Raw genomic sequence first — 19,886 nt, 5'->3', positions numbered from 1 at the left:
ATCCTTCCTTATTTTTCTTATTTGCCTTCTTCAAAGTGATCAACAATAAGTGAACTTTGGATAAACTTCACAAATAGGATAGGATCCTATCAGTATGCAATAGCATTTTATGGATTTATTTTCTATCATCAGCAACAAATTATTTTATCTCTTTCTATTATCACAGCATTAAGTTGAGATGATGGCATTTTCCTGCTTCAACCATATTAAAATAAGTTTTTAAAAAAAATATATTTTATTGATTTGTTACAGAGAGGAAGAGAGAGGGACAGAGAGCTAGAAACATCGATGAGAGAGAATCATCGATCAGCTGCCTTCTGCACACCCCCTACTGGGGATGTGCCCAAAGGTACATGCCCTTGACCGGAATCGAACCCGGGACCCTTCAGTCCGCAGGCTGACGCTCTATCCACTGAGCCAAACTGGATTCGGCAAAAGAAGTTTTTAAATTGCTATTAATTTTTTAAAAGGACTGTCAAAAGTAGAAGGAAATGCAGAAGTTATTTTGTAAAAAAAAAAAAAAAGAAAAGAAAAGAAAAGATAACAACCACACATTAAAAATCTGAGGATCAAACAACAGGCTTTACTACCATTATACGCCCACCACACGGCTAGAATGAAAAGACAGTGTCAAGCGCCAGCAAGAATGCTGGACAACTGGAAAGGGTAGGACACTTGGGGAACCATTTGGCAGTATCTACTGAAGCTGCACATATGACCCAATTCCATTCTAAGTACATACTAAACACATATGGCCATAAGTTCACCAAAAGACACACAGACAAGTGAGACTACATCAAACGAAAACCCGTATGCACCTCTTATTGTAACCTCCAAACTGGAAATCCTTCATATGTCCAACAACAGAAGAACAAATAAGGTATGTTTTCAAAATTGAATACCACACAGCAGTATGGATAAATGAACCACAGCTATATGCAACATCTTGGATTAACCTCACAAAAATAAAGCTGAGTAAAATAAGTCAGACACCAAAGACTACATACTGTCAGCTTCCACTTTTATGAAGTTCAAAAATAAGTGAATACAATCTACAGAGTTAAAAGTCAAGAGAGTTGTTTTCCTTGGGCAGGAAGGCAGGCTATGGACAGGAAGGGACATCAGGGACAGCTAATGGGAGGTTGGTAACATATTGTGTCTTAATCTGGATGCTGGTCACCCGGATTTGTTTACATCAAGACACATAATCTGGGCTCGTTTTGGTATTTATGTTATCCTTCAAGGGAACTTAAAATAACAGACACAAGGAAGCCTGAAGAACAGAAATGGAGTGACTAGTACAAATTTCACTTGCAAGATGACAAAATTTAGGACTGGACCACATGAAATCGTGTTTTTTGTTGTTTTCTTGATACGAGATGTATCCATTTAATGTGTTGCATGTAAGTTAAGGCTTATCTTCACTGTCAACACATGATGTGGTGTGATCTAATGTGCAAGATAAACAATAGATGGCTTAGTGACCAAAAGACACACCGAATATAAAAAGAAGCCAGCAGGTTCCCATTGTGGACTAGCTGCTGGCAGAAACATCTCTGATTTAAAGAATAAGGCTTAGCTGGTAAAATCAGACAGAGAGAGCAAATTGCACCAAGGCCAATTTCTGTTCTAATTCTTTGTTCAAAATCCAAATTTTCTAGTTTAGTAGATGAAGAGGCTCACCAACCTAATGCTTTGGCTCATGATGCTGACATTTAGATTTTCTATGAATTGCTCATGTTTAGAATTAATGACCCTCAGGAACTAATACCTATAAGTGATCTAATATAATTCAATTTTTGACTATGGAAAGCTGAAACTCATCATGACTCCACCAAAGTTAATACTGGCACATGATGAAAGTATCTGACCATCAAAAACATAAAAATCTTTAAGTTTGAGGTGTAGAAAACATACATACAACTTGAATTACACCAGAATTATTTTCAGAGTATATACCTGAAGCCACAGGGCTGTTCATACTAAAAGTTAATGCAGCTTTCACCTGTCACATGCGATTGTCTGTGCTGGATTTGTGAGCAGAGCCAAAGCCAACCGAGAGTCAGATAAACAAAGCAGGGCTTTGGCTGGACTGTCAATAAAGGCCCGGTGGATGTGAAGTGGGCCATGGGAAAACCGTTCGGAGGCCGACACTCTTACTCTTGAGTCATCAGTCATCAGGGATTCCCCTACTGACCAAGAATAGGCCTCTGAATGAGTGCATGGGTATTTCTGAGTCATAAAACTGCGAGCAGGAGAAGACACGAGTTGGATTCTTATGACTGCTGCATTCTTGGCCCGTGGATTGGAAAATGACAACTCTCTCTTCTTCACTGTCAGGTGAAGACAGTGGGCGAATTGTGCAAAGATCAGATAATCCCAAACAGCAAAGGAGAGTACGTATATATAGCTTTATAATGTGCATTTAATTTTGAACATGATGTTTGGTGTCCCAAGGTTTTAAAACATAAGATTAACATATACTGATGAGGAAGAGACTCCAGAACCCAGGAGCTCTGGGCAAGCGACCCGTTCTCTCCCTGTCCTCTGTCCCCACGCAGGGGTCTATGCATAAGGCAGAGCAGGGAGCTGCAGCCATCTGCCCTGCTTCCTTCTGTGACATCGCCTACCTGAGATCCTTCAATACTGAAAGGGCCACTTTCGTAATAATTTGTAGGGAATATGGTGTCAGTGGGTGAACGAGTGTGTTTTGTTACATGTCTGTCAGCCTACAGAGTGCCCCGTTTAAGCAAACAGCCTTCTTTACAATGTATAGAATTGGCAGGTAATTATTTTGGCCTGTGACTTGGAGTTAGTGTCCCTTTACTAGTAAATCAGAATCCGCAGACTTAGCACACACCCATGAACTAGGAGCACCTGCTTTTCTAAAAAATCCTAGAGTTTGGAATGATAGTTCAGCACTGGGAGTACATGCATTTTTTTTTAAAGAGCATTGCCCAAATGTTATTTACAATCCAGGGTCCATGGCAACACCACGGATCTGAGAATGAAAAGTTCCCTCTGATTTGTGGACTGGCCAGGCATCAAATGGACTCTGCCTCCGCTGAGGTCGGAGCACTGTGTTCCAGAGCGAGGCGGAGAGCCGGACCCTGGACCAGGAACAAGTGACAAACTCCCAGAGCACAGGCTCCTGCCTCAGGAGATGCTAGAATGTGACCCAGAACGGTGTTCTTCCTTCATCAGAGAGAATGATGAAAGAAAGGGAAACAGAAAGACAGGGCCAAACACTAGTATTTCAGCTGAAACCAGTTTGGCTCAGTGGATAGAGCGTCAGCCTGCAGACTAAAAGGTCCTAGGTTCGATTCCGGTCAAGGTCATGTACCTTGGTTGCAGGCACATCCCCAGTAGGGGGTGTGCAGGAGGCAGCTGATCGATGTTTCTAACTCTCTATCCCTCTCTTCCTCTCTCTATATATAAAAAAATCAATAAAATATATTAAAAAACAAATAAAATAAAATAAAAAACAAAAAAACCTAATAGTTCACATTGCCAATTATAAGAGTGCTAAAAATGTGCACTCTTTCTCCTCACTCAGTCACTAAGAAGTAGGCCACAGGGCGCGGAGCATGTAATTGTAACAGAAGTGAAAGCTATCTTTTACTGGGCAAGGCCCTCTCCCCCCAGCAGAGGCACTCTGCCCAACTTCCTCAGGGCCAGACACCCTACAGGTAAATGTGTGCCTGTCATGTCCCTTTGTCTGCTGACAGCCTGCTGCACAGACAGGGCCTCTGAGAAGTTACCTCCGTAGTCCGAAGTCACAGAGCTGGTCTCAGCAGGGCTGGGCTCTGAATCTCGGTCTGCTGAGCCTCAGAGCAACTCAGCAACAGGTGCCACGTCCGCCCACCCCCAACTCCAACCTCCTAAACTGGCTGAAGGTTAAGTTTAGAATGCAGCGGAGAGATCTCAGGGGCCCAGGGAAGGAAGTCTTTAGTCCATGCCACAACATGAATCCATGCAATGAAAAGAAGTAACACACACACACAAGTCTTGCCTCCTTCGCCCCTAGGGACTGCCTGGTGGCCAGGACAAGGCACTCAGAGGTTCGAGCCCATCGCTAGCGGTTCAGTTTCTGAATTCTCCAGAAGAGAAGGACAAAGATTCACCATGTATGTGAGCTCCGGTGCAGGTACTACTTGGCTCAGTGGCTTTTGAAGATCCAAAACAAAACTTGGCTTGGATAAAACACACACACAACCTGGCTGGAAACATGACCGTCATCCCAGAGCGCCAGTATTTTTCCACGGCAGGGCAGGCCAGCAAAATCAATCACCATCAGCCCAGCTTCTTTTCCAAACCTAAACCTGATAAATTCGGAACCTAAATACCACGGCAGATGCGTTTTACAGACAGCTTATTGGGCAAACGCTGTGGCAGGGCTTGTGCTACTGGCTGAGGATTGGCTTCACAAAACCCTGAGTCCCGGCCCTCACGGACCTCTACTGCATTATTCTGGAAGCTTCTTTTCTTAAAAGAACCTATCTCAGGTGAAAAGACTGACTCCATTATATAGCTATGCTGAAACTGGGAAAGAGATGCATGCTTTTTGGCTATATAAAAAGCCTTCTGAGAACATAAACTTCACTAGAGACCCGGTGCATGAAATTTGTGCAGGGGAGGGTCCCTCAGCTGAGCCTGCACCCTCTCTAATCCTGGAGCCCTCCGGGGATGTCTGATTGCAGTTTAAACTGCCAATTGGACATCACTCTCGCAATCTGGGATTGCAGCCTACTAACCACTCACCTGCCTGATCGCCCCTAACCACTCTACCTGCCAGCTTGATCACCCCTGCCTCTTCTTGCCGGCCTGGTCACTTCTAACTGCCCCCCTGCCAGCCTGATCGCCCCCTAATTGCCCCCTTCCCTGCCTGGACACCCCCTAAGTGCCCCCCCCCCCTTCTGCCGGCCTGCCTGATTGCTCTTAACCACTCTACTTGGCTACCTGATCACTAATTGCCTCTGCTTGCTGGCCTGATTGCTCCCCAACTGCCCCCCTGAGGGACTGGTCGCCCCCTAACTGGCATCCTACCAGCCTGGTTGTCCCTAACTGCCCCACCCCCCTGTGGGCCTGGTCACCACTAATTGCCCCCCTGCTGGCCTGGTTACCCCCTAACTGCTTTCCTGCTAGCCTGACAACCCCTCCCCTCATAAATGTCCCCCTGCTGGCCTGGTTGACCCTAACTTCCCCCTGCCTGCCTGGTCCCCTCCCTAAGTACTCTCCTGTTGGCTGGTCACCCCCTAATTATCCAGAAGGAAGTCGCACTTCTGGAAGATGTCTGGTCGACTCGGTCTAATTAGCATATTACCCTTTTACTAGTATAGATGCTTTTTCAAATAAGAGTTGATTTTACTGGGTTCTTTTTTTTTTTTTTTTTTAAATATATTTTATTGATTTTTTTACAGAGAGGAAGGAAGAGAGATAGAAAGCTAGAAACGTTGATGAGAGAGAAATATCGTCCAGCTGCCTCTTGCACACCCCCTACCGGGATGTGCCTGCAACTAAGGTACATGCCCTTGACCGGAATCGAACCTGAGACCTTTAAGTCCGCAGGCTGACGCTTTACCACTGAGCCAAACCGGCTTCGGCGATTTTACTGGGTTCTTGATGACATACTGAACAGGTTACTAAGAGTAACTGACATGGACACCTGACCACAGGTTCCCTAAGGAAGAGAGAAGCCTAGCACGCTCCTGTCTTCCCCGGACTAACGTGAACTCGTGCTGAAGAACACACGGCCTCACATGCTCCTTGTTACGAAAAGGCAGAGCCGTGCTTTGGATGCCTCACACTTTTTGGTTCTGGGTGGCAGCTGCAACTTCTCCATGGACAAACCCTGGTTGCAACTGCTCTGCCGAGAGATCAACTTTGAGGGCACATGATTCCAGTTTAGCCCACTGATTTATGGATAAGAATGCCCGGAGCCAGTACCAGCTCCTGGAGGCAGACCCCGGGACAGTGAAGCTTCCTCATCCCAGGGCTCTGTACACCAGTGCATACCTCCCCTCGCCTCCCCACCTTCTCCTCTTGAAGCATGACGCCATGGACTACATTTGAGTTGCAAACTAATTTTTCTTCGGAACGCAATTAAATTCAGCATCTACAAGGCAGTGAAACTCTTATCACAGGTTTAGCCTTTGGAAAGCTTGGTTCGGAAAGCTTGGTTCCGGTGAAAACAGAGGGAACCTCAACAGCAGGGGACCTCATTTGCAAAAGACCAAGCACGGAAGATCCGTGTCTAAAGCCAGAGGATCTAGCCCGGCCAGAAAGAGAAGTCCGGGCACACACATACCGGCCGTCCGTGAATGCTTTCATAATGCAGCAGAGCTTTCTGCAGGGCCACTTTCTCGTTAGCAATCTGGTCTTTGGTCATGTCCTGTTCAAACACAAGGAGATGTCAATGAGCAGGGGAAACATGTGTGAGTATTCCAACTTCTTGTTCTTCTTCTTCTTCAGTTCAACAATAAAAAAAAAAAAAAAAAAAAAAAAAGGAGGAGAAAAAAGAATCCTCACACAACAGGTCCTCCTTGCTCTATCCAAGCTCACTTAGGAATTAGCTATTCCTGACCTCTTGATAGAAATAAGATAGCACAACAGAAACGCCATCAACTTCCTTGTGGCAGCAGAGGCATGTTGAGTCCTGAACCAAGCAAGACAGTGAGGTACACGAGGCTTCACGGAATGGCCCAGGCGATGTCTACAGTGACAGACAACACACTCCCAAAGGGGTGATGATGCCTCAAATGCTCCTGAAGTGCTTCTACCTAAGGGTCACCAAATGGTGTAGGAACCTAAATAAGCTCCTTCTGCCATCTGTACAGTGGAGCTTTCTGCTTCCAATTTGAAGTCAAAAACCAAATTAGCTACAGTTAAAGCACTCGCGGTTGTGTCATCAGCTTCTCTAAACATCTAAGAGTGTGGAAGACGAGGGGGTGGGAGGTTTCAAAAGGTGTCCCACCACCACTCTTCCCCTGGGCTCTGTGTGGCCTGTCCTATGCTTCTACCATGCTGACTGGAACAGCTTGCTGGCCCGATTGCCCCCCGATGGCCTCCCCGAAGGCCTGGTCGCCCCCCAACTGCTTAGGGTGAGCAGTCAGCTCGGGGCCTTCCCCGAATCACTGCACCTTAATGTCCTCAGGACGGCTGCTCTCCGCCCGCTTCTCCTGCAGCTTCCGCTGGATGGAGTCCAGCGTGGCTTCCACGTTGGGCTTGATGGCTTTCTCTATCACCTCTTGCTTCTTCTCATCTTCTCTCTCCAGTTGGGAACCGAAACTCCTGGGGAGTGTGTTGCTTCGCTGCCGCAGCCTGGGGGTTAGGTCCTCTTCAGATATCTTCAGTTTTGACTCTGGTTGAAAAAAAATTGGGCGTGGAGATATATGAGATTTGATGTCTGTGATGTTAATAACTACTTAGCCCCGTCTCTCTCTCTCTCCTCACCCCCCACACACCCCGGCCAGAAAGTATATAATTATAACGTTAGTTGAAACCCCAAGGTTATTATATACAACCCGAGAAAAGGATGATGTCTTCCTGGGCGATCTGGAAAGCTTCCCTAACCTTCATTCCTGAGGAAGCCCTAGGTCTTCTATTGAATATCTGTGCTTCAGCCGCACCAACCTGCTGCTGTTCTCGGAATGGGGCAGGTGCTCTCCTACACTACTGCCTTAGTGTTTAAAGGTGCTTACAGATCCAGTGCCCAACCGCTGGCCAACTTTTTGTGTGTGACTCATGTCCCTCATTTTGGAATTATTTTTTATTTTGTATTGTATTTAGTTGTTATATGTCTGTCTCCTAAAGACACCAAGCTCCTTAAGGGACAGGGGCCATCCTTTTCATACTCATTTCTGTGTCTACGTCTTCTAATACCACAGCAAATAAAGCCTTGGATTAAACAGATACTTAATGAGTATTGAATTGAAACCATCACCGTTTTATTAGCGATTTGGGAAAATGAAGAAATGCTACAGAATTCACATCTTAGCAAACCTGGGATACCCTGTGATTAAGACCATGGGAAGACATGGAGAAGGTGTCTCCTAATTTCTTTCTTAAAAAAAAATAAAAATAAAAATAAATATATATATATATATATGTATATATATATATGTATATGTATACACACACACACATATATATGTGTGTATATATATATATATATATATATATATATATATATATATATATAATTCATTTTTTATAGAGAGAAAGGGAGAGGGATAGAGTTAGAAACATTGATCAGCTGTGTCCTGGACATCCCCCACTGGGGATGTGCCCACAACCAAGGTATATGCCCTTGACCAGAATCAAACCTGTGACCCTTCAGTCCGCAGGCCAACACTCTATCCACTAGGGCAAACCAGCTAGGGCAGTGTCCCCTGATTTCTGAGAGCACTGGAACTTGTCTTTCTGGCATATTTTATTTTAAAAAAATTTTTTAAATTAATTTCAGAGAGGAAGAGAGAGGGGGAGAGAGACAGAAACATCAATGATGAGAGAGAATTGTTGATCAGCAGCCGCCTACTGGGGATAGAGCCTGCAACCCTTGACGACAATCGAACCTGGAACCCTTCAGTCTGCAGGCCGATGCCCTAGCCACTGAGCCAAACAAGCTAGGTCTCTTTCTGGCATATTTAGCAGTGGCAGTAGGCATGCGGTTCTGTACCTGGCTTGTTTTATAGAAATCACGCCATAGGTCTAGAGCTTTACCTACCTTTTAGTTGTTTCCGGAATTTGGCAAGGTCGTTTGTCCACTTCAGAACCTCAGGATTTGCTGCTTTGTCGCTGTGGGAGGGCTGAGAAAAGGAAAACTATGGTGAAGGTCTTGGAATTGGAGCAGGAAAAAGAAGTGTTTGATGGTCAGTTTGTTTTCAGCAGGAAGGAAACATGAGTCTCATTGGAATAAGAAATTAACCAGGACCAAGCAGGGCAAACTTCACAAGCTTAATTCCAGCATCCTTCTTTACATCTGGTTATTTTTGATGCTTTTAAAGAATTCCTCAGAGGTCAAATGCTGACTATTTATGGTCACGGACTTGTATAAGGCCCATGGATGGCTCTGTTTCCATCACTTTTAGGCTAACAGAATAGAAAGCAAAGGAGTGTATGATATTTTACCCTGCAACCACCTTGAAAAATGCCTTTTTGATCTTCTTAAGGGAAATAACAAGAGCTTAGAGTAGAATGAGGAAAGTACTAATGAAATTTTAGAAGGTAATCTTGAATTATGTTATAGCCAAACAAAAGACACCATTTAACGATTTTTCCCATTCTGGCTAAATACTGGTAAGTTTACAGAACGTAAACTGAAGGGTTCAAGTTATCCTCTACAGTAAAAAAGTAATATGCAAATTGACCCTAATGGCAGAACGACTGGTCACTATGACTCCAACCGATCACCAGGAGACAGATGCTCAACGCAGGAGCTGCCCCCTGGTGGTCAGTGTGCTCCCACAGGGGAGCGCCGCTGCTCAGCCAGAAGCTGCGCTAACAGCTGTGAGCACAGAGGCAGTGGTGGGAGCCTCTCCCACCTCAGTGGCAGCGAGAGGGATGACTGACTGCCAACTTAGGCCTGTTCCCCTGGGGAGCAGGCCTACACTGGCAGGTGGACGTCTCTCTAGGGGTCCTGGACTGTGAGAGGGCGCAGGCTGGGCTGAGAGACCTCCTTCGTGCACGAATTTTCATGCATCGGGCCTCCAGTTTATAAGAATACATTTGTGTGACGAAAATGCTGATACATGAAGTTTGAGGTGTCTGAGAGCTCACTAGCTAGTCTCTGTTGCCTTTTTGCTTTGAGACTCCCTAGATGCCTCGCTTAACCTTTACCACTTCCCTGCATTGCTGACACGTTGGCATGTCACATCAGAGAGCGGAGGCACTTACTCTGTACTTCCTCTCTTCTTCGAATCTGTCCTCAAACTTCCGGATCTTCTTTTTAAGGCTCTGAATCCTTCGCGTGAGCTGGGCAGGTGTCAGGTCCTCGTGCTCATCATCGTAGGACCCCAGGGAGCAGCTCCGTTGCCTGTGAGGGGCACCTTGGGTCAGCTCCCCAGCAGTGAGTCACTGCCTGCTGGGAAGGGCTGGGGGGTGAGGAGGGGGCATGGAGGGGGAGGGTGTGAGCCGCCTCCGTGCTCTCTGATAAAATAAACCGGGCTACGAATTTATGTTGCGACTTTGGGCTCTCTATGTCCCACCTATTAAATGGGTCTAAACTCCTCTGATTCACATTAATAATTAGCAATGTTAGGACTTCCAAGTTAAATTTGAGAGAGCTTTGGAAAGGAGGGGCCAGCGGAAATTCAGTATGCGGTGTTGCAGCTGGGCCACAGTTCAACTGAGAAACCACGATGAAGCCTGTGTCCTGGGAGGGAGAATGTTAAATATACCCCTTCACAGACTTACAACGTAATGAAGAGAGATTACTGCCCATCCACCATGACTATCTTAATGATGGTGCGTTTGCCGGTCAACAAAAGGAAACCTACCTCATGAAAGAGTGGGAGTTTGGGGGAGAAGGAGGCACTTCCGTGTCGTCCAGGTATTCCCTACTCTGCCCATAATTGTAGAACCGGGGAGAGATCATGGGGTCGCTATCTTCGTCCAGAAGCTGACGAATGAGACGGCCGGCGGGTGGGGAGAGGGGCGCATCGTCAGAGTCCCCGTTCTCCTGCTGCCAGGAGGACAAAGCAGGCATGGGATCTGGAAAATAAGGAGGGTTAAGAGGTCAAAATCATTCTTAAAACACACACACACACACACACACACACACACACACACATTTTTATTGATTTCAGAGAGGAAGAGACAGGGAGAGATATAGAAACATCAGTGATGAGAGAATCATTGGTCAGCTGCCTCCTGCACACCCTCCATGGGGATCAAGCCCACAACCCAGGCATGTGCCCTGACCGGGAATCAAACCATGACGTCTAGGTTCATAGGTCGATACTCAATCACTGAGCCATGCCAGCTGGGCCCAAATCATTCTTTAAAGCACTACTGTTTGCCAAGTTTTCTGAAAGCATTAGGAGGCAATGAAGTTAGGAGGCACAGAATGGTTTCTCATTTTAGGTTTAAGGTTCTGACTAGACAAACTATATCCCAACCGGAATCACCCAATAGTCTGAGAGCCATCCAGACTATTATCTCCATTCCCCCTGGCTTTCCAAAGAGAATTTGCTAGGACTGCCCTTAGGGATAGCCTTAAAGGAGCAATGGTGTCTGTCCCAACTCCCCGCTGCAGGTCACTGGCGGGAACTTTCCACACGTTCTTACAGAAAAGAAATGCATCAGAGAGGAAGAGGCATCTTGGCTATCGTCTTTCTTTAATGTCCAGCTAAGGCATCACAGTGATTGTGAGCGAGCCCATGATTTAAGAGCTTGTGCCTTCCACTGAGGTTTAGGTAAGCTGTTTTGTGTGCTTCTGCTTTGTGGTTGGGGTAGCATGTTTAAGATGCATGTTTCAACTGCTTTTCAGTCGAAATTTCAGAAGCAGCTCAAGAATATAGTTAAAGTAGGATATACAAATTAATTTTTTTTTAAAGGAGAGAAAAGGATAAATCTGTACAAATTATCTTAGATGATCTTTAAGGAAAAGACATACTCAGTACAAAAATCCCGATTTACGATTTTGGGAGTGAACAGGATGACATTCATTTGTACTTAACTGCAAGATCCACCTCAATATATTTCTTTCCTTATTAAAAAAAAAAAACAATCCTATCTAACATATGTTAAAGGTAGATCTCAGATGATGTGGGGTATTTCGTTTCTAATACTCTAGTCTAGGCCTTAAAAAAAGTTATGCTTTAAATACATCTGTAGATCACTGTGATTTACACAAGGCTAGGATTTGGCCATGATTTTAGATTCTGGCACAGAATGGATTCCCACAGTCTGACTCATGGAACAATTGCTCCTTCAGCTATCAAAGTATTTATAACATCTACAAAATTATCTTCAACAAGTGCTACTCAGCATTTTATTTTGAAAGATCATATTATAATCATAGAACATTACAGCTTGTTGAAACTTCATCCATATCTACTCTAGAGATTATTCAACTGGCTGCACATTAGGGGCACACAGGGTGGTAGAAGTTAACTCCTAACACACAGGTCCTCACACCACACAATTAAACAGAATTTTTAGATGAGGGCCCAGATATGTAAGACACACACACACACACACACACACACACACACACACACACTTAAAAGCTGCACAAGTGACACCAAATGCAGTCAGTTTTGAGAATCACTGATTCAACCCAACAGATTACAGATAAGGAAACTGAAACCCAAAGAGGTTAAGAGCAAATACCTAATCAATGATAACAGCTGGGACTAGAAACTAAATCTCCTGACTCTAGGACAGTGCTTCAATTTAGAACGTGCCAGGTGCTTCAATAACAAGGATGCCTGTATGAAACTGTTGAAGACCCTACTGTGTCGTAAGAGAGATAAGCACATTACCGGAAAAAAAAAATAAATTAACCTCATGTGGAATGAGGTCCCTAGTTTTATCAAGATTTAAAGAGACCCAACTTATCTGGGAACTCAGATGATAATATAAATATTTGGGGGGGAAATGCAAGTGTTGAAGACAGACTTTTGCCTAGTGAGTCTTGAAAGGTGGCAGAGGATCTGTTGGTACATTTACTTGGCTGAAGCTGAGACACACAGACGTGGTTTCATCATTTGTACTAAAGCTATCAGCTGGCTCCTCTTCAGTGGCAGGGCTCAGATGGGAGCAGCTCAGAGCTGCCAACGTCAAAGTAAAAAATGGACTGAGAGGTCAGAGGGGGAGAGGGAGAGTGGAAAGTAATCCCTAAAAAATAATAAAAATGTAGTATTAAGGAAAATGGAACTATTAAGCTGACCAGACTGCATCTTTTCTTTCATGATAGGTCATAAACAGCAGTAATATCTGCAAGGCCTAAAATTGATGGAGCTGGGACAGGGAAAGAGTTAAGATGGCTGGAACAGCAACGAAGCAGACAATAACCTCTCTTCAGAAAGGCCAAGGAGCAAAACCGCCAGAGGGAGGCCAAGGTGGCTTAGCCGGACAGAGGGGGGCGGCAAACAAAGTCTGCTGTTGATATTGGCGTAGGGGTGTGCATTTCCACTCAGCAACACTTACGAGTAGTTTGAAAAGGCTAAGATCCCGAAGCCTTTTAAACTGTCTGAATCTTAGCAGAGTATCTCTTAAAAAGCGTTCTAGCTAATTTTTGATTTAAATTTTCAGGTATGCGGTCTCTGTTTGCAAAATGAGTGTGTGTAAACCATTAACCAAATATGTCTCCAGTAAGTGATATATTGTGATGCTGAATTAACTATAAATTACTAATCATGGAATGTAATTATGCTTATCTGATGCTTTGTGGCTCACATGGAGCCACATATCTTATTTCCTTTTGGTTAGCATGGCTGAGTTTTCTGGCTCCATTCTTTTTTTTTTTTTTTTTTTTTTAATTAGTTAGTGTTTATTTTATTTATTTATTTTGCTTGTTTATCCTCACTGGAGGACATTTTTTTCTATTGATTTTTAGGGAGAGTAGGAGAGAGAGAGGAAAAGACAGAGAGAAACATTGATGTGAGAGAAACATATCCATTGGTTGCCTCCTGCATGAGCCCTGACCAGGGCCTGAGTTGGGAAGGAGCCTGCAACTGAGGTACGTGCCCTTGACTAGAACCGAACCCAGGACGCTTTGGTCTTCAGGCTGATGCTCTATGCACTGAGCCAAACTGGCTAGGGCTGTGGCTCCATTCTTGACCAACCCACTTCACTAACAAGAAAACCAAATGTGTTATTTTCCTAAGGCCAACAGTGGTATATACGAAATTCACAGCTGAAGAAATTCTAGCTTATGGATGACATTTTCTCTTAAAGCATACAGTTAGGGTAGAAGAATTCATTTATTTCAAAATGAGAAATGGAAAAACCATTATGAGTTTCATCCTTAACAAAATAAAAAAGGGATTTTTAATCACTCGTCTGCATATAGAACAGGGGTGAAGTTTCTCACTTGTGTTTATATATCTCCTTTTTCTCTCTTTACTTTTATACTATACAGTCTTATAATTTAAGGCTCCTATTCAAAAGAGTTATATAATTACAGGTAATATACAGTACAATACATTCAATATAATGAAAGAATCTATAAAACCAACTGTTCCTGTTTTATTTTGAAATGATCTCAAAATACAAGGCTATCCCCATGTTTTGATCGTTGGCACTCACATATAAAAATGAGAAAGAAAAACACAAAACAAAACCTGAACAGTGTGGCACATGAGAGATTCGGTCCCGAGGACTCCCAACGGCTGGTTTGGGAAATGTTTTGCATCTTAATCGGTAATTTTAGAGCAACAACACAGACAAAGATATTGTAAGAAATACTGCAAGAAAACGGTTCAAGGAGAAAACAGAAAAGTTTTCAGGCTTCAAATTGGAAGTTCCTCCCGAAGGACGGCAGAAAACAAATAAACGTGTTTTCCTACCCATGTGGGGCAGTGGTTTTTATTTTAGCCGTGTGTCTTGTCGCAAAGAACTCTGGACATAAGTATCGCGTGTATCTCTATTAAAAATTAATCCACCAGGTCAGCTGACATCACGGCGGGTCAGAGATAAGGAGGGAAGAGCTGTATGCTTACTAGCTAAGTGGTAAAAAAGACGGGCTCCTGGGGAAATCCCAATTCAGACAGCACAGCACGCGCGGAAATAGAGGAAACCCAGTGCCCAGAGAGGAAACCGAGTGCTAACCTAATGTGGCCATTGGGGCATAGCTCCTCCCAGTGTAGCTGGCTGGATTCATTTATGATAATAAAGAAAACTGAGATGATTGACTTCTAGGAAATCTTCACAGAATTAAGGGAGCTGTTGTTCTCTACATCTAATTTCCAACGCTGTATTATTTGGAGTCATTACTACTTGGCATAGCGTTACCATATAACTTTCAAATGCCAGAAGGTATTGCACATCCCAGACACAGAGAGAGGTCAGCCCCAATGGAGGGGGATCTTTACTGGGGGAATTCTTTTGTAAAGTTTTCCTTGGCATTTCAAAATTTAATCTTCGAACATTGGTAGTTCTATTCCATTGTTCGAACAATCTAGCAAACTTTCAGAGTTAAAAGGGACCTTAGTCATCAACTTTATCAATCCAAATTTAATTCTTCAACTTCATATATCTACACTGCTCCTATTTGCCAATTTAATAAGCAGGCCTGCAATAGCTTCATTTAAATCATTAATGAAGGTGTGAACCAGAACAGGGCTGAGGACTTACTGACTTTGATTCATCCATCTGCACACTGAAGCAGAGTTGCTTCACCAGTTACTAATTGTCTATTCTACCTGACTGTCTTCTGTCCCTTCCACATTTCTGACAAGGCTGCCACTAGTCCCAGTTAAAGAAAGGACCAGCATTCTTCAAATGCCCCATTGCCCTAACACAAAAAAAGAAAGGAAGAAAGAAAAGAAGGAAGGAAGGACGAGAAAGGAAATAAGGAAGATAGAAAAAGATAGAAAGAGGAAGGAAGGAAGGAAGAAAAGAAAGAAGGAAGGAAGGAAGGAGGAAGGAAGGAAGAAGAAAGGAAGGAAAGAAGGAAAGAGGAAGGAAGGAAGGAAGGAGGAAAGGAAGGAAGTTGGTGTGACATAATTAGTCCCTGGTAAATCTGTGAGGGACCTAGTAATTACTGACTTCTGTGTTCAGAGCCATCCATGATTACTATGTAGAAATGGGCTCTGGTTTCAAAGAGGGCAAAGTTTAGCTGCTTTTTCCTAAAACTGAACTTGGAAATGTTTATGAAAGATAGTAATGATATCAGCTAACATTCACATAGTGCTTTCTAAGTGCCCACACTGTGATGAGCACTTTGCATATAATAGCTCACTTAACCCTTGAACAAACTTACTTAGTAGATACTATTATATCTATTATTTATTATTATTGACTGTTATAAGTATTTAAAGATGGAGGAGTTAGGCCAAAACTGAGGCATGTTTACTAACAACACTGGTTAAGTAGAGGAGCCAGGATTTGAACCCAGGATGAGCCTGGCTCTTCACTGTTATGGTCTACTGACTGCCAGGATACAATGCTTAGAAAGAGGGATCAGAGTGGAAGTCAGGAGACTTTGTTATCTTGAACCATCATTTTGATTCTTTTGGTCTCAACTTTCTTATCTATATAATGAGAAGGTTCAACTGGAAGGTCTTGAAGATCCCTTGCTGCTTTTATACCATTTTTTCAGATTTTTCTTTCCAAAGTTACTTTCGATAAGCAGTAGTGGTGAATAAGACATATGGCATATTCTATGCCCTTTAAAAATGTTCTTTTAAAATTAATTTCACCAGCACAAATCTAATAGAGTAGCTGAATATTCAGATTTCAATGCTTTCACAAATGGATTCCCTCAAATCCACATGAACTGGCTGATTAGGAGCATTCTAATTATGCAACTTTAATGAGCTTTAAACAACAACAACAAAATACTATATCTAATTTATGTACTTATTTAATTTTGGAGAGTGGAAATAATAATAGTGATGATGATGATGATGATATGTAGATAGATCAATTAATGTGCCCTAATACACAGCTGTATATGGGGAAAGGGGAAAGTATATATTATTTATCTGCCAACAACCACGATTAGACTCTGATCCTACCTTCCCTTTGAGAGGGTTCCACAATTCTACATGGAGGAGAGAGTGTGAGTTATGGTGTGGGGATGGGAAACAAGCAAACCAAACAGAGGGGTTACTCCAAGGGAGGCTTGAGGCTGGTGGTGGAGACTGATGGATGGATATTGGCTTATCTGATTTTGGTAGCTATTACTTCCGCTTCCATAATTTTGTTGCACTGATTTCACATTCATGGTTAAAATTAGTGCAAAGTTTATTCCTTACTGGAAAAATCACCATTTTGTTTGTTTCTTATTGAAGCTATAAGAAAGATGATATTTTAGTGATTGAACTTACTGCTCTCATCTTAACTATACTTCATGAAAAAAATCCTTTGCTTTAACTATAGTACTTATAACTATGTTACCGTTACTATATAACTTGAAATTTAAAATAAATATATGATTAAAATGGCCACTGAAAGCTGTTACCAAATGGTCAAAACAGCCTTGAAATGAGCCTATGTAGATTTTTAAGATATGCAAGTTCAATGATAAATGCAGGAAATGATTTTTTTTAAAAAGTTAAAGCATGTCATCTCATAAACTAATGAATAACACAATTTACATTCCTAAGCCTATTAAAAATTTTCCCCAATAAGCTTTTTCTTTATTTTATTTAGTTTTCCAATACAAAATAAAAATGTTGGGGCCTTCATATTACTATTGTTTATTTGGAACAAAGTTCTTAATATTAAGTTGTGAAATAATTTTGAGGAAACTATAAGTTAACTTTTAACCACTCTGGGGAACATTTTCAGCTTTTTATTTGCCTCTTAAACTATGTTGGAAGAGATTATAAATTTATGATTAACCAAGATAGAAATAATCAAACAGCCCATTTTAGGAGGAAGAGGAAGAACTTACCTGCCTCTTTACTGAGTAAATCATTGAGGCAATGTGGTTAATTTGAATTCTGAGCAAAATACTAGTTCTTATTAGAGCTTTATGTTAATGTTATGGGGAGACCATATTACTCAAACCCAAATACAGCATTTGTTTTGACTACTGCTTTTTTCTTTTATTTGGGCACAAGTGGCTATTATGGTACTATTTGGGGGCGGGGTGAGGGGAGAGAAGAGTGGTGTTTACAATGTCTGAATTAAAAACATACCAGGTTATTTCAAACCACACAAAACAAAAGAAGAACAACAAAATACTACCAGGAATGTATCACTTAAAAACAAAACAGAAATCCTGCATTTCGAAATTTCCCCACCAGTGAATGTATCATGAGCTGGGAAGATCTCACAAGAAATCTCGGTCCTACAGCCTAACTATGTGCAAACAACTAGAATGTGTTTTTTAGATTGAAAAAGAGGGAAAACTGGAATAAAAAACAGCTTTTGCTTCATTTAGCCCCGGGTGCCAGGAGCATAATGGAACTGCTATTGTTTACCTTGTGGCCTTTTTAAGTTCACCATTTGGTAGCTCATCTGAGATCATTACCACAACGAGTACTTTTTGGTTAAAAAAAACGAAATAAAATAAAAAAGGAGGGGAGGAGAAGAAGAAACAAGGAAACCCCGGCACTTTTAAAAAGGTCGCTTCCCCACAGCCCTGCTTCTCTGCTAGGTCACTGCGGGAAGGCGTGTGCTGCCCTGCGCATAACAGCCTGACTTCCCCCTCTGCAGCCTCACACGCATGCCTTCCGAGGCAGAGGGGCATCTGTTCCCGACACGCACGGATCTGTGTTTGGCTGCGAACACACGGAGAGCGAGAGAGAGCTGCAGCTTGGAACTGTGCCAGCATCCTTCCTGAAACACGGCTCTGACGCCGCGAGGACACCCTCTCCTTCCTTACGAGTACATCTCCAACGTTCTCACCAAAAACCTCTAGAGAAAACCGTCGGAAACACTGTACGAGAGGCATTCAAGAAGAAACGCTTTTATTCAGTTGTTCCAATTTGGAACACTAATACATTTTTAGATTTGCTAATCTGGATTTTAAAACGTCTATAATAACCAGCTCAGAAACGCAACAAAGCAAACCAAAGCAGCCCTGCAGAACGGGAAGGAGATTGCATGAAGAAGGTGGATGGCCGGCACGCAGTGGGGGGGACAAAGGGTGACCCCGAGATGAAATCCTAAATGCCTACCGGCTCCTTGGGGCTCTGCGTGGGACTCTCAGAGGGAAGACCGCCCACACAGCAGCACTCCAGGGAGCGGGGGAAAAAAACACACACGTAAGGGCTGCAGGGTGACACTGTGATAAAGGGCAAGCACATTTTCCTCCTTAGAGGGCAGCAACTCCGGGCAGCACCCAGCCCCACACATCCTATGCCAGGAAAGGATGTTTCTGTCCTTTAGACCCGCAGCCACTTACTTCTGCACGCCGCGCTGTCCCTCCCCCCCACAGGAGCCTCCCGTGTGCACTTATTCCATGTGCTTCTCCCTCCTTGAATCACCCAGGTGTCCCGCAGCGACCTACCTGCCCAGCTCTTGTCCTCACACAAGGCGGTCAGGTCCAGCTGGGGCCCTTCCAAGGCGAAGCTCTCCTGCGGGGCGTCGGCGTCGGGAGCCCTCTGCAGCTTGGTGTCGGGGATGCTGGGGTGCTCCTGGATCTTCATGGCGGGGCTCTGCAACAACAACACAGCGTCCGTCCCTCAGTCCCTTTGGCTCACCGAGACCCAGCAACGCCCGCTGCAGCAATCCCACTGGGTCCGGAGGGAACCTCTCAGGCCACGGCTGCTGCTGCCGCCGCGGAGGCACCTGGCGCAGAGACCAACATCACAGCCGGGAGCCCCTGGGGGGTGTTAGCCGGTCCCTCGCGAGCACAAAGCAGCCGTCCACCTGCCTGCGCTCCTGCAACTTTTCTTCTGCAGGAGAGACGAGCTCCTCTCCCGGGCTGCTCCTCCTGACAACTGCAGGCACGGCTGGCTGTCTGGAGGATCCCGGATTGGGGCCAGAAACCAGGGTGAGGAGTTTGTGTTTCCTTAAAGCAGCACGGCTCTGCAGACTGTAAACAACCACCCCCTACCGCAGCAGCTGCAGAGGCTGTGGGAGCTGCACGGTGGCTTCTGCCGGCAGGCTTCTTTGCCCTGTGGGTCAGCAGTCCCGAGAGGCCGGGGGGCGGCCAGGCTGTGGACACGGCCCGCCCCGCAGGCTCAGATCAGGTCAGCGGGGCGCGCGGCAAGCGTATCCCCCGGTTTCCTGCGGCTGCTTTCTCTGCGAGTGTGAGGAGGGCA

At 44.1% G+C, this 19,886-nt stretch overlaps 1 protein-coding gene across 5 annotated transcripts in view; it reads right to left on the bottom strand.

Annotated features, from left to right (window-relative positions):
• FAM13A (family with sequence similarity 13 member A) overlaps positions 1 to 19,886 on the bottom strand; it is a 238,005-nt gene that overhangs the window by 12,669 nt on the left and 205,450 nt on the right. For all 5 annotated transcript variants that reach the window (XM_084881811.1, XM_084881812.1, XM_084881813.1 and 2 more), the window contains 6 exons: positions 19,130 to 19,277; positions 10,497 to 10,710; positions 9,895 to 10,033; positions 8,726 to 8,807; positions 7,140 to 7,360; positions 6,308 to 6,391 (listed from right to left, as the gene is read on the bottom strand). In XM_084881811.1, coding sequence (XP_084737937.1) covers positions 6,308 to 6,391; positions 7,140 to 7,360; positions 8,726 to 8,807; positions 9,895 to 10,033; positions 10,497 to 10,710; positions 19,130 to 19,277 — 888 coding nt within the window. The remainder of the gene's footprint in view (positions 1 to 6,307; positions 6,392 to 7,139; positions 7,361 to 8,725; positions 8,808 to 9,894; positions 10,034 to 10,496; positions 10,711 to 19,129; positions 19,278 to 19,886) is intronic.

This window comes from Pipistrellus hanaki, assembly GCF_964339955.1.
Source record: "Pipistrellus hanaki genome assembly, chromosome: 1".
Classification (NCBI taxonomy): Eukaryota; Metazoa; Chordata; class Mammalia; order Chiroptera; family Vespertilionidae; genus Pipistrellus; species Pipistrellus hanaki.
Note: the sequence above shows the minus strand (reverse complement) of the source record. Positions and strands in the feature narration are given on the sequence as shown.